Here is a 15,296-nt window from a genome sequence, read left to right as displayed (position 1 = left end):
ATCCCCTCTCAATTTTCTAAACTCCAGTGAGTATAAGCCCAATCGACACAATCTCTCCTCATACGTCATTCCTGCCATCCCAGGTATCAGCCTGGTGAATCTTTGCTGCACTCCTTCCACGGCAAGAACGTCCTTCCTCAGGTAAGGCGACCAAAACTGCACACAATACTCAAGGTGCGGTCTCACCAAGGCCCTGTACAACTGTAGCAAGACATCCTTGTTCCTGTACTCGAACCCTCTTGCTACGAAGGCCAACATACCATTTGCCTTCTTAACCGCCTGCTGCACCTGCATGCTTACCTTCAGCGACTGGTGCACAAGAACACCCAGGTCTCTCTGCACTTCCCCTTCTCCCAATCTATTGCCATTCAAATAATAATCTGCCTTCCTGTTTTTGCCACCAAAGTGGATAACCTCACATTTATCCACATTATAGTACATTTATCCACATTATAGTGCATTTGCCATGTTTCTGCCCAATCGCCCAACCTGTCCAAATCGTCCTGGAGTTTCACGACATCCTCCTCACAGTTTACCCTCCCACCCAGCTTTGTGTCGTCTGCAAATTTGGAGATATTATATCCAATTCCCTCGTCCAGATCATTAATATATATTGTGAACAGCTGGGGTCCTAGAACCGATCCTTGCGGCACCCCACTAGTAACTGCCTGCCACTCTGAAAACGACCCGTTTATTCCAACTCTTTGCTTTCTGTCCGCCAACCAGTTCTCTATCCAAGTCAATACCTTGCCCCCAATCCCATGTGCCTTAATTTTGCACGCTAATCTCTTATGTGGGACCTTATCGAAAGCCTTCTGAAAGTCCAAATACACCACATCCACTGGTTCTCCCTTATCTATTTTACCAGTTACATCCTCAAAAAATTCCAGTAGATTAGTCAAGCATGATTTACCTTTTGTAAATCCATGTTGACTTTGTCCGATCCTGTCACTGCTTACCAAGTGCTCTGCTATTACATCTTTTATAATAGATTCTAGCATTTTCCCCACTACCGATGTCAGGCTTACCGGTCTATAATTCCCCGCTTTTTCTCTACCACCTTTTTTGAATAGTGGGGTAACATTAGCTACCCTCCAATCCATGGGTACTGTTCGAGTCTATTGAGTTCTGGAAGATGACCAGCAATGCATCTACTATTTCTAGGGCCACTTCCTTAAGTACCCTGGGATGTAGATTATCAGGCCCTGGGATTTATCGGCCCTCAGTCCTATCAATTTTCCTAACACCATTTCCCTACAAATACTGATTTCTTTCAGTTCCACCCTTTCATCAGACCCTATGTTCCCTGGCATCTCTGGGAGGTTATTTGTGTCCTCCTTTGTGAAGACAGAACCAAAGTATGAATTTAGTTGGTCTGCCATTTCTTTGTTTCCCATTATAAATTCCCCTGATTCTGACTGCAAGGGACCTACGCTTGACTTCACCAGTCTTTTTCTCTTCACATATCTATAAAAGCTTTTACAGTCAGTTTTTATGTTCCCTGGTAGCTTACTCTCATTCTATTTTCCCTTTCTTAATTAATCCCTTTGTCCTCTGTTGAATCCTAAACTGCTCCCAATCCTCAGGATTATTGCTTTTTCTGGCCAATTTATATGTCGTCTCCTTGGATCTTATGCTATCCCTAATTTCCCTTGTTAGCCACGGTTGAGTCACCTTTTTGTTTTATTTTTATGCCAAACTGGGATGAACAAATTTGGTAGCTCATCCATTCGGTCTTTGAATGTTTGCCATTGCCTATCCACTGTCAACCCTTTGAGTGCATTTCCCCAATCAATCCTACCCAACTCGCTCCTCAGACCATCGTAGTTTCCTTTATTTAAATTGAGGACCCTAGTCTCCGAGTCAACTACTTCATTCTCCATCTTAATGAAGAATTCAATCATATTATGATCGCTCCGACCCAAGGGGCCTCGTACAACAAGATTGCTAATTAATCCTTTTTCGTTACATAATACCCAGTCTAAGATGGCCTGATCTCTGGTTGGTTCCTCGACATATTGGTCCAGGAAACCATCCCGTAAACACTCCAGGAATTCCTCCCCCACAGTATTGTTACTAATTTGGTTGGCCCAATCTATATGTAGATTAAAGTCACCCATGATGACTGCTGTGCCCTTATTGCACGCTTCTTTAATTTCCCTTTTCATGCCATCCCCAACCTCCGCCTTACTGTTGGGAGGTCTATATACCACTCCCACTAATGTTTTTTTCCCCTTAGTATTTCTCAATTCTACCCATACAGATTCCACATCATCAGAGCTAATATCCTTCATTACAATTGTATTAATCCCTTCTTTAACCAGTAATGCTACCCCACCTCCCTTTACTTTTTGCCTATCTTTCCTGAATATCGAATACCCCTGGATGTTGAGTTCCCAGTCTTGGCCATCCTTGAGCCACGTTTCCGTAATCCCAACCAAATCATATTCGTTTACCTCTATTTGCGCAGCCAATTCATCCACCTTATTACAAATGCTCCTCGCATTAAGACACAAAGCCTTCAGGCTTGTTTTTTTAACGCTCTTAGACCTATTAGAATTATTATTTACTTTGGCCACGTTTGATTTAAACCGTTGATTTCTCTGACTGCCACTTTTGTTTTTCTCCTTCCTATCTTTTGCTTTTATCCCTGTTTCCCTTTCCTCTGTCTCCCTGCTCAGGTTCCCAACTCCCTGCCATTTTAGTTTAAACCCCCCCGAACAGTGCTAGCAAACCTCCCCACAAGGATATTTGTCCCGCTCTGGTTCAGGTGCAACCCGTCCGACTTGTACAAGTCCCACCTTCCCCAGAAGCAGGCCCAGTGATCCAGGAAACTAAAGCCTTCCCTCCTGCACCAACTCTTTAGCCACGCATTCATCTGCTCTATCCTCCTATTCCTATACTCACTAGCACGTGGCACCGGGAGTAATCCAGAGATTACAACCTTTGAGGTCCTGCTCTTTAATCTGCTACCTAGCTCCCTAAATTCTTGCTGCAGGACCTCATCCCTCTTCCTACCCATGTCATTGGTCCCAATGTGAACCATGACCTTTGACTGTTCACCCTCCCCCTTCAGAATGCCCTGCAGCTGTTCAGTGACATCCTTGACCCTGGCACCGGGGAGGCAACAAACCATCCTGGAGTCACGTCTACGGCCACAGAAACGCCTATCTGTTCCCCTTACGATAGAATCCCCTACCACTATTGCTCTCCCACTCTTTTTCCTCCCTTCCTGAGCAGCAGAAGCAACCCTGGTGCCGGGAAGTTGGCTGCTGCTGCCTTCCTCTGGTAAGTCATCCCCCTCAACAGTATCCAAATCGGTATACCTGTTTGAGAGGGGGATGGCCACAGGGGTCCCCTGCACTACCTGCTTGCCTCTACTGCTCTGCCTGATGGTCACCCATTTCCCTTCTGCCTGTGCAGCCCTTACCTGCAGTGTGACCACCTCACTAAATGTGTTATCCACGACCCTCTCAGCATCGTGAATGCTCCAAAGCCCATCCATCCGCAGCTCCAGCGCCGCAATGCTGTCTGCTAGTAGCCGCAGCTGGATGCATTTCTGGCACACGTGGTCGTCAGGGACACCGGCAGTGTCCCTGAATTCCCACATAGAGCAAGAGGAGCATAACATGGGGCTGGGCTCTCCTGGCATGACTTCCCCTTTAATTAATTTAAATTAATTCACTATCACCAATTAAAGATAAACTCTAAGGCGCTTGTATGGTTTACCAACAGTCCCCGCTACACCAGAAAAGACCTTAGCAACTATAAACCACAGAGTTAAAGTTTAAAAAAGAGAAATACTCACCAACCAATCACTTACCTGCTCCCTGGTGACGTCACACTCTGATTACTTTTTACCTCTCTCCCCGCTGCTGAGTTGGTAAGCCTCGCTGCTCCCTGGTCCGAACTGGTCGGGCCTCGGTGCTCGCGCTGGTTTTTATACCGGGCTCCTCCTCGCCTCGCTGCTCCCTGGTCCGAACTGGTCGGGCCTCGGTGTTCGCGCTGGTTTTTATACCGGGCTCCTCCTCGCCTCGCTGCTCCCTGGTCCGAACTGGTCGGGCCTCGGTGCTCGCGCTGGTTTTTATACCGGGCTCCTCCTCGCCTCGCTGCTCCCTGGAACTGGTTGGGCCTCGGTGCTCGCGCCGGTTTTTATACCGGGCTCCTCCTCGCCTCGCTGCTCTCTGGAACTGGTCGGGCCTCGGTGCTCGCACCGGTTTTTATACCGGGCTCCTCCTCGCCTCGCTGCTCCCTGGTCCAAACTGGCTGGGCCTCGGTGCTCGCGCCGGTTTTTATACCGGGCTTCTCCTCGCCTCGCTGCTCCCTGGTCCGAACTGGTCAGGCCTCGGTGCTCGCGCCGGTTTTTATACCGGGCTCCTCCTCGCCTCGCTGCTCCCTGGTCCGAACTGGTCAGGCCTCGGTGCTCGCGCCGGTTTTTATACCGGGCTCCTCCTCGCCTCGCTGCTCCCTGGTCCGAACTGGTCAGGCCTCGGTGCTCGCGCCGGTTTTTATACCGGGCTCCTCCTCGCCTCGCTGCTCCCTGGTCCTGCTGGACAGACTGGGTGTGAATCTGGGACTTTCCTTGTCTGTATGCTTCAGCAACTCCCTGGATACACTTGTTGAGACACCAGGAAGGCCCCAATCCTGGGAGTCTCGGATATTATTGTTGGAGGTGAAGGATTAATGGACATGTTTTGTTAAAGCAGCAGATCAGAAGATCCCCCATCCTCGAGCCGTTACCAAGACTGAAAACAACGTAGTGTAGGAGTTCTCAACTCCTAACGAAAATACTGAGATTGAAACTAGCAGTTAACCAAACGTGGTTTAATGCACTGGTAAAAGTTACAAACAAAAACGGAGGAGAACAGGTCTGTACAATACTTGGTTCCACGAGGACTGAAAGGACACGCCTCTCCCCTCTGACGCCATCACGTTTCCCGCCGTTGGGTACGTCACGTGACCTGCGTGATGACGTCATCGTGCTGGATCGACATTTTACCGAACCCGCGCTATTTATACAGAGCAAACGTTTAAAGGTAACAAACCCCTGTTAAAGGCAATTATATACATTACTGCAAGAGTCTCTTGGTGGCTTTGCCACAGTAGAACATAATTGTGGAATGAGCCCACTGCAATCTTTTCAATAAAAGATTTTGATAAAGGGAAGTTTCATTGTAAGAGTTTCATTATTTTAAAAATTGTGGCACATGGGTAGCTAACACATTGCAGTGGAGTCATGATTACAGTTTCCCAGACAGGCTGTCCCACAAAGGGCCAAAATCCTTCCTCATAGGGAAGAAGAATGAGAAAGTCAGAAGGCCAATTGGTCCAGGTGTCCTTCTGTGCACTGGTAAGAGGCCCAAGAGCAGATTTTTTTCCTCCCTTCTTGGCAGGGAATGATGTTTGGTGCAAGGCCTTAAAGAGGAAATAGAAAATAATTAAGGGATGGGGGCAAAGGTTATGACAGTCTTATGCATTATCAAATGAGCAGTTTGTTTACATCAAACTTTCTTGATTTGACAAATGCAGTCTGATATCCTGTACAAGCACAGCAAAACAAAAACACAGGAAAAAAAATTAGCCATATCTTTGTTCACCATTTATGAGTGCACTTCTAGCCACAGGACAGCAGCGGCCCACAGAACTCTGTACCTTGGTTTGCCCCTTGTTTCTACCAGGAGAGTCCTTGTGGGAGAAAATGAGATAAAATCAAGGAGGTAGACAACAGTGAGAAATTTCTGATTACAGAATTAAAAATCTAATTTCCACACTGACATTTTTCTTTTTCCACAGGTATCATGTTTGAAATTAAGAAGATCTGCTGTATTGGTGCTGGATATGTTGGTGGTCCAACATGCAGTATCATTGCTCACATGTGCCCTGAGATTCGCGTTACAGTTGTAGACATTAACCAGGCGAGAATAGAGGCCTGGAACTCAAACACACTTCCAATCTATGAGGTACAACACTGAAATATTTATCCAATTTATTGTTAACCCTGCTTCACAAAGCTTTTGAGTGCTTGCCATTCTGTTGGTATAAAATTCTAGTTGTTCTTTATATTTTGTTTTTCAGCCTGGTTTGAAGGAAGTGGTAGAGTTATGCAGAGGGAAGAACCTTTTCTTCTTGACTGATATCGATGCTGCCATTCAAGAAGCTGACCTTATATTCATTTCGGTAACTTTTTTCCCCCTAATTTCCTCCCCTACTCTCCTGAAGGCAGTGGCTCTTGCAGGTGTACATTTGCCCAAGTGGCCATCTTTCATGTGTAAGCCCATCCACGAGTGTCAGCAGACTATGCATCCATGGAGGGCATCACAACTCAACTGAATCCTATTCTCACCCAACATTCACCACCCCATACTTTTTAGCAGGGGTCATTAGATAGCAATGAGGGATGGAAGCCCAGGCTGATTTTTTTCTCTGTCCTCTGCAGGGGCCTTGAGCAGTGAGAGACCAATGGAGTGTGATGGATCAGTAAAGTGTGGAGCTTAGCCTCAGCAGTTTAGCCTTGGAGCGAGTTCAGTCTTGAGCTTCATTTGGCATAAAGTTTTCCTGTTTGATTTCATTAAGCTTTTTAGAGGAAACAACTTTTTAATTTAGTATGCGGGAGCAGCTGAAGCCTATGACGTGCGATACTTTCATGATGTGGGAGGTCCTGGATGCTTCTTGTCTCCTGGCTGATCATAAGTGGGAGGTGTTTCTGACTACTTGCCCTCAAGTTCGAAGTTTCTGTGCTTGAGGATCTGGGGAGCTGAAGAGCTCCGGGAATGCATATTCCAGGAAGTGGCCACTGTACAACCAGAGCAACTTAATGAAGAAGGGAACTGAGACACTATCTGTCAGGATGAAGAGGAGACAAGAGATGGTGCAGGGATCCCCTGAGAATGTTGAATGCTAAGCAGGTATTCCTGTGACAAATCGAGGGAGAGCAACCATGAGCAATGCCACGGCACCGTGGAGAAAATGAATGTCAAAGTAGAAGGTGTACATGGTTTTGGAGAGTAAAGAGGAGCAGATAGAAGTCGTGCTTCATGTTGGAACTGATGACGACGTTGGAAGTGAATAGAACTGAGGTCCTGCAAAAGAACATTCAGGAATTAAGAGATAAAGAGCAGGACCTTAAGAGTAGTAATCTCAGGATTACCCCCAGTGTCATACAGCAGTCTGTATAGGAATAGTCTCTTCGCCGGGAGCAAGCGCAGGCAGCGCAAGGAGCGCACGTCAACCTAAGCAACCCACCCACCCGCCCCTTCAACTACCGTCTGCCCCACCTGTGACAGAGACTGTAGGTCCCGCATTGGACTCATCAGTCACCTGAGAACTCATTTTTAATGTGGAAGCAAGTCATCCTCGGTTCCGAGGGACTGCCGAAGAAGAAGAAGAAGAGTAAGATAAAGTAGGTAATTGCATAACTGGAAATTTGGTGTAGGAGGGAAAGGTTCAAATTCCTGGGATATTAAGACTAGATCTGGAACAGGAGTGTCTTTATAGGATGGATGGGCTTCACCTGAACAGGACTGGGAGCAATGTCTTCACTAGTAGAGTAACCAGTGCTGTGGGAGAGGGTTTGAACTAATATGGCAGGAGGGAGGAAGCAGAAAAAAAGGCAAAAGGGGAAAAGGGGGTAGGAAAGTTACAAAGAACAGATCAGGAGGAGGGATTAAAAAAAGTATGATGGCCAAACAGACAGAGTTGTATATATGTAAATGAACATAGAAACATAGAAGATAGGAGCAGGAGTAGGCCATTCGGCCTACTATGGGCAGCACGATATAATAACATTAACAGATATGTGGCTTGGATTAGGGATGGATTGGCAGCAGAACATTTCTGGTTACAAAATATTCAGGAGAGATAATTAAGATAAAAGGGAGGAGGTGTGGCAGTGTTAATCAAAGATTCCATTACAGCTACAGCGCTGGAACATGGGGATAGTGTAGGGGATGGTGCAAGAGTCAAATCTATTTGGTTAGAGTTAAGAAATAAGAGGGGAAAGTGGTTATTCTTTTGGGAGTATATTATAGACCAACGAACAGCGGAAAGGAGACCAAAACAGATATGTAGACAATCAGAAATGCAGAACTATCTGAATGTAGCTGGTTTGAATGGACATATTTCTTGTTCTACAAAAGCTTTATTTTTTTGTTAGAAGTCTTGCACTTCTCTACAGGGAGAGGGAGGGAAATTCAGAAGTGGGTGGTGGGCAAACCTGTGTCACTCTCGTGCACCTCCTAGTAGTTGGTTTGAGAGTAACAAAAATAGAAAATGCTGGAAACACACAGCACATCAGTCAGTATCTGTGGAGTGATCAGACATGCTAACATTTTGGGTGTAACCCTTCATCAAAACTGGAAAAAGGAACAATGTTTAAATAGGATCAGAACAAAGAAGGGTAGGAAAAAAAAAACATGCAGTATCTAGTGGTCTGAAGAGAAGAGAAACAGGCTAACACCTGATATCCAACCAACACTGGGTGTCTGCTGCTTCTCTTCCTTTCAGACTGCTGGATCCTGCCCTGTTTTGTCAGCTTCTCCTGTTTCCATTTCAGACCTGCCAAACACCCCTATGTCCTACTCCTGCTCCTATTTCTTATGTTCTAACCCATGACCCCCAATCCCCAACCTCAGTTATTCACATGTTCGTTATCTCTCAAGTTTATAATTTTTTTAAATGATGCTTCTTCCCATCATATGTTCATATAATCTTTGCCATCCTACCATCTCCTGCTTTTCTTTAAAGCATATTACAGATCAATTCACCTATATTTTGGTGTGTGTGTTTCCCTTTTATTCTCCCTTCTCTTTGTTCTGATCCTATTTAAATGTTGTTATTTTTCAGTTTTCCATTTCTGGTAAAAGGTTGCACCCAAAATGTCAACTTATCTGCTTTCTGCAAAGGTGCTTCCAGCTTGTTTTGGTTTAAGATTTGCAGTATGTTTTTCTTTTAAGGATTTTTGAGCAGATTGTTTGGTCACCTTCTTGATCCGGGAGTAGTACATGTCACCAGGGAAGATAACTGGAAAGCAAGTTTTTTTTGTTGTTGGTGAAAACATGTAAAGGCCAATTTCCTGACATACGCTTCTGGTGGGTGAGGCCTCCTGCTGGAAGTGCACAGTCGCTCCTATACAGTTATTGTTACTATTGATTATGGCTCCATGGTTTACTTTGATGATGGAAAACTGGGTGCATTTGATGGAATGAGCACCTCTCCAGAGAGGAACAACTGTGTGATTGGTCTTTGGTAAAAGCTTTATAAGTTGTACAGGCGTATAAGTCGCACATCTGCATATATAAAGTGACAACTTGTACACTAGAGCTTGCAATAACTTCATTTAATAGATCTTCATTTGTGTATAATACATTAAAATGAAGACGTATTGGTCCTGTGCAACATCTGACAGTCGGATACAGAGCAGTATAACGTGGATAAATGTGAAGTTATCCACTTCGGTAGGAAAAACAGAAAAGCAGAGTATTATTTAAATGGTGATAGATTGGGAAATGTTGATGTACAAAGGGACCTGGGTGTCCTTGTACACCAGTCACTGAAAGCAAACATGCAGGTGCAGCAAGCAGTTAGGAAGGCAGATGGTTTGTTGGCCTTCATTGCAAGAGGATTTGAGTACAGGAGCAAGGATGTCTTCCTACAGTTATACAGGGCCTTGGTGAGACCACACCTGGAGTACTGTGTGCAGTTTTGGTCTCCTTACCTAAGAAAGGATATACTTGCCATAGAGGGAGTGCAGCGAAGGTTCACCAGACTGATTCCTGGGATGGCAGGACTGTTGTATGAGGAGAGATTGGGTCGACTAAGCCTGTATTCACTAGAGTTTAGAAGAATGAGAGGGGATCTCATTGAAACATATAAAATTCTGACAGGGCTAGACAGACTGGATGCAAGGAGGATGTTTCCCCTGGCTGGGGGGTCTAGAACGAGGGGTCACAGTCTCGGGATACGGGGTAGTATATTTAGGACTGAGATGAGGAGAAATTTCTTCACTCAGCGGGTGGTGAACCGGTGGAATTCTGTACCACAGAAGGCTGTGGAGGCCAAGTCACTGAATATATTTAAGAAGGAGATGGATAGATTTCTAGCCACAAAAGGCATCAAGAGGTATGGGGAGAGAGCGGGAATATGGTATTGAGATAGAGGATCAGCCATGATCATATTGAATGGCGGAGCAGGCTCGAATGGCCGAATGGCCTACTCCTGCTCCTATTTTTCTATGTTTCTAACACTGATTATGCGTGTGAGGTTGGGAGCAGATTTCCCGGCCAGCTTTATGGCTGGCTAATAGTATATTCTGCAGTGCGATGGAACGAAACATAAAGAAAATCCAAGCAGAGGCTTGGCACATTACAATCCTACAAGATATTATCATATAAAATACTGAAGTAAAAAATCTTAGTGAGAAGAAAGAAACATCTTAGTCAAACCAAAATTGATTGGAAACTATGACCTAGAAATTCAGTATAGCCACGTTTGGGGCGCTACAGCCGGGCGTTCGCTAAATTTAGCGCCTGGCGCAACTTAGTGCCACCTTCGCCGATATTCAGTTGCATCGCCCCAAGAGGTTGCTGCTGTGCTAAAGCAGGCGATGCACGACTATCATAAGGCACTAAGCCGGCGTGCTACGGCGCTAACACCGAGGGCGGGCGCAGCGCAGGTGCGGCGAGTTTCTGAATGAAGGCAGACATGCTGGCGCCGGTCAGCTCTTAAAGGGGGAGGGTCGACTTGTTTGGCTGCCATGCCCTGCACACTGCAGCCCTGAAGTAAGGCCTGACCATTGCTGGTTCATCAGTTCTACGCCCTGGACCATGGGGAAGCCCGCTATTCTTCCAAATCCCATTACACACTCTTGCTGCTTGTCCAGGGTCATGGGGAAGGAGATGTACTGACGTCTCTTTCTGAAAAGGGCATTGTTCACCTGGCGGATGCAGCAATGTACCACGAACTGGGAGATGTTGGCAATGTCCCCAGTAGCGGATTGGAAGGAGCCGGTGGCATAGAAGTTGAGAGCCACCGTCACCTTCATTGCCACCGACAGAAACGTCCTGCTCCTCAGCTGTGGCTGCAGATCTGTGCGAAGCAGGTGGCAGATCTCAGTGACCACCTCCCTTCTGAATTGCAGCCTCTGAACACACTGCTCCTCAGACATGTTCAGATATGAGAACTGCTGGCGGTATACCCTGGTTGGGTAAGGCCTCCTGTGCCGACGCCTGTTGGCCCTTCTCCGTCTGGCCATGACTGGCACTCTCTCGCGGTGTCTCTGATCCCTTTGAATGCAATGCAGAAAGCCAACGTTTCCACCCATTGCAGCCCCCATTATATGTGGCGACTCAAGGCTATGGCACTGAAAGTGAAATCCAAGTGCAAAGCTCTGGCCTGAAGCCAGAAGTACCTGTGCGAGCGCTGAGTCAAAGCAGAAAGCTCTCTGCCTTTGTCTCTCACACAGAAGGATTGGCACAAAATGGCTGCCACTTATAATGCAGGAGGAAACCCCTTTAAATAGCGCCCCCCGCAGCGACTGGGAACCGTTCCCCTTTACTAGTCGCTGGGGGCGCCGGGCGCAAAGAAGGGCGGCACCACTGAAGTTCCGGTTCGGGCGCACCAAGGGCGTTGCACCATGAAATGACGTCACGATCTGCGCGCGCAGCTGAGCAGGCGCTGCGGTTTAGCGCCGCCGCTAAATCTTGAGTGAAGTTCGCGAGAGGCGCAGATTGTGCCGCACCCGGACGCTAGCCGCTTAGCACCCCACTTCTCCTCCTCCTAAGGCGCTAGCGGCTCGCGCTAACAACTGAATTTCTAGGCCTATGATTTTAATAAATTGCAGGAAATGTCCTAACCACAAATGCTCTGTTTATTTTGTAATAGGTGAACACCCCCACTAAAATGTATGGAATAGGTAAAGGTCGAGCCGCAGACCTGAAATACATTGAATCCTGCGCTCGGAGAATAGTGGCAGTCTCAAACGGATACAAAATAGTCACAGAGAAGAGCACTGTGCCCGTGCGTGCTGCTGAGAGCATTCGCAGGATATTCCATTCAAACATAAAGCCAGACCTGACTCTACAGGTGAACCCAAGCATTGTTCTACTGGCTAATGCAGCAACTCAATAACTATTGTGCTTATTTGTATTAGAAGGAGCTTTGCAGTATATTTAACACTAGATAATAGCACAAAATTAATTATGTACATCAGTGGTTAGGGGGCAATTTCCTCTCTGCACTAGGTGTAGCAACATTGCAAATGTTTTTAAAGTGCAGATTTACAATTTTACTACAGGTAGCAGAAAGGAAATCCTCACCCCAGGTTTAAAAAAACATCGGACAGTCATTCCTTGCTCTTGCATCTGATTTTCACCAGGTTGACTCACACATTTCACACTGAACCTAACCATGGGCGTATTTACAATGTAGGTGCTATCAAACCCAGAATTCCTGGCTGAAGGAACGGCTGTTTATAATCTGAAGAACCCAGACCGAGTGCTGATTGGTGGGGATGAAACACCAGAAGGCCAGGAGGCGATTCAGGCACTCTGTGCTGTGTATGAGCGCTGGGTACCAAAAGACAAAATCATCACTACTAATACGTGGTCCTCGGAGCTTTCCAAACTGGTACACTCACTTTCAACTTTACCACAATCTCCTGTCAGATTTTGTCTGATAACGCTCCTGTAAGACAAGGCCAAATACAAATGTTCCTATGCTAAAGGCATTATATAAATGCAAGTTGTTGTTGTTGTTGTACATATCACCCCGCTTAAAGGTCTTAAAGGCTTCATTTACAATTCCATTTTGGTAAAAACTTTGTAACTTGTACTGACATAAGTCACACTTCTGTCAACATGAAGTGGCAACTTATACACTAGAGCTTCCAGTCGCTCTATTTAATTAAATCTTCATTTGTGTATAATGCAGAAGTATTTGTTTTAGTAATAGCTGATTTATAGCCTCATTGCTGAACATAGTAATGGAATTTATGTGGCTGTCTGCACAATGCTTTAACTTCAACTTTAAAATGCACTTGCATTGCTGTTTGTAAGATAAGAACATAAGAATTAGGAGTAGGAGTAGGCCATACGGCCCTTCGAGCCTGCTCCGTCATTCAATAAGATCATGGCTGATCTTCGACCTCAACTCCACTTTCCTGCCCGATCCCCATGTCCCTTGATTCCTCTGGAGTCCAAAAATCTATCTATCTCAGCCTTAAATATACTCATCGACTCAGCCCTTTGGGGCAGAAAATTCCAAAGATTCACAACCCTCTGAGTGAAGAAATTCCTCCTCATCTCGGTCTTAAATGGCTGACCCCTTATCCTGAGACTATGCCCCCTAGTTCTAGACTCTCCAGCCAGGGGAAACAACCTCTCAGCATCTACCCTGTCAATCCCCCTCAGAATCTTATATGTTTCAGTGAGATCACCTCTCATTCTTCTAAACTCCAGGGAGTATAGGCCCAATCTACACAATCTCTCATCATAGGACAGCCCTCTCATCCCAGGAATCAATCTAGTGAACCTTCATTGCACCGCCTCCAAGGCAAGTATATCCTTCCTCAGATAAGGAGACCAGAACTGTGCACAGTACTCCAGGTGTGGTCTCACCAAGGCCCTGTACAATTGTAATAAGACTTCCTTACTCTTGTACTCCAACCACCCTTGCAATAAAGGCCAACATGCCATTTGCCTTCCTAATTGCTTGCTGTACCTGCATGCTAACTCTCGGTGTTTCCTGTACGAGGACACCTAAATCTCTCTGGACACCAACAGTTAATAGTTTCTCACCACTTAAAAAATATTCTGTTTTTCTATTCTTCCTACCAAAGTGAATAACCTCACATTTCCTCACATTATACTCCATCTGCCACCTTATTGCCCACTCACTTAACCTGTCTATATCCCTTTGCAGGCTCTTTGTGTCCTCCTCACAGCTTACTTTCCCACCTAGCTTTGTATCGTCAGCAAACTTGGATACATTGCACTTGGTCCCTTCATCTAAGTCATTAATATAGACTATAAATAGCTGAGGCCCAAGCAGTGATCCTTGCGGCAGTCACAGCCTGCCAACCAGAAAATGACCCGTTTATCCCTACTCTGTTTTCTGTCCGGTAACCAATCCTCTATCCATGCTAATATATTACCCCCAACCCCATGAGCGCTTATCTTGCGTAGCAACCTTTTATGTGGCAACTTATCGAATGCCTTTTGAGTCACATTTGTAAAATAGCAGCTACACTTCAAAAGTAAATTATTGGTTCTGAAGCGCTTTGAGACATCCCAAGGACATGAAGGGCACAATATAGATGCAAGTTATTTTTTCCTTCTTTCTTTCGGTAAGGTCCCTTTTTGGCGATGAAGAGCCTGAACTTATCAAGTTTTTCTTTATAGTTCCTCCTTCTAACACTGAGTATCAGCCTTGTTGCTCTACTCTGCCCCACTTCCAGAGCCTAGATGGCCCCCTTATGCCTCAACACCCAGAACTGTAGCTGCCTGTTCAGGACATGGTACAGCCTCAGTATGACCTCTGGTAACTTGGCAGAATGCATATGGACAAAAATGATATTTATCAGTCATATTTATTGTTTTCTCTTTATCATTAGGCCGCCAACGCATTTCTCGCTCAGCGAATCAGCAGTATTAACTCAATCAGTGCTCTGTGTGAGGCGACTGGTGCCGATGTTGAGGAGGTAGCTCGTGCTGTAGGCATAGATCAGAGAATTGGAAGCAAATTTCTCAAAGCCAGCATTGGTTAGTAATTTGTTTTTGTGACGCAGAGTTCCAGGTTTATTTTTTGACAAAATCTAGTTGGGATTCATAGATGCCTTTTAATATGCAAAGCCTTTATTCTATTTCAGGATTTGGAGGGAGCTGTTTCCAGAAAGATGTTCTAAACCTGGTGTATTTATGTGAAGCATTAAACTTACCTGAAGTGGCTCAATACTGGCAGCAGGTAAAATCTTGAGATGTGTCGGAGAAATTCTATAATGAACTTGGTGCTCAGCAGCTATCTTTGGTGTGCACAGCAATTACAAGTTAAAACATGACAAATTAGTCATTTATCAAGATATGATGGCCAGAATTTTCCCCTTTTAAAAAAAAACAGGTGGGTTTGCAGCGTGGGGGCAGTTAAAGTGTTAAAAATGAGATTCCCGACCTGATCCCGCCTACAACCCGCCTACTTCCAGTTTTACCAGAGGCGGGATGGGGTGGGCAACCAACCCATTCCCAGGGGGCATTCCCTCAATTTAAATATTGTAATGAGGCTGGAAGCCTCTTTTTCCCCCGTCCATT

General features: G+C 45.7%; 1 protein-coding gene across 7 annotated transcripts in view; it reads left to right on the top strand.

The window, feature by feature from the left end:
• ugdh (UDP-glucose 6-dehydrogenase) overlaps positions 1-15,296 on the top strand; it is a 34,022-nt gene that overhangs the window by 12,662 nt on the left and 6,064 nt on the right. For 2 of the 7 annotated variants that reach the window (XM_085968837.1, XM_085968820.1), the window contains exons 2-8: positions 4,707-5,036; positions 5,794-5,960; positions 6,076-6,177; positions 11,878-12,078; positions 12,424-12,621; positions 14,606-14,753; positions 14,861-14,955. In XM_085968837.1, the coding sequence (XP_085824963.1) occupies positions 5,799-5,960; positions 6,076-6,177; positions 11,878-12,078; positions 12,424-12,621; positions 14,606-14,753; positions 14,861-14,955 (906 nt within the window). In that variant the 5' untranslated portion in view covers positions 4,707-5,036; positions 5,794-5,798. Of the gene's footprint in view, positions 1-4,703; positions 5,037-5,793; positions 5,961-6,075; positions 6,178-6,205; positions 7,400-11,877; positions 12,079-12,423; positions 12,622-14,605; positions 14,754-14,860; positions 14,956-15,296 lie in introns of those variants that run through there. The other 5 variants (XM_085968847.1, XM_085968814.1, XM_085968828.1 and 2 more) reach the window with 4 other exon arrangements.

This window comes from Somniosus microcephalus, chromosome 2 (genome assembly GCF_052327205.1).
Source record: "Somniosus microcephalus isolate GS21.2 chromosome 2, FLI_Smic_1.0, whole genome shotgun sequence".
NCBI classification, from domain to species: domain Eukaryota; kingdom Metazoa; phylum Chordata; class Chondrichthyes; order Squaliformes; family Somniosidae; genus Somniosus; species Somniosus microcephalus.
The sequence above is the reverse complement of the archived record's forward strand: the minus strand, read 5'-3'. Positions and strand labels throughout refer to the sequence as shown.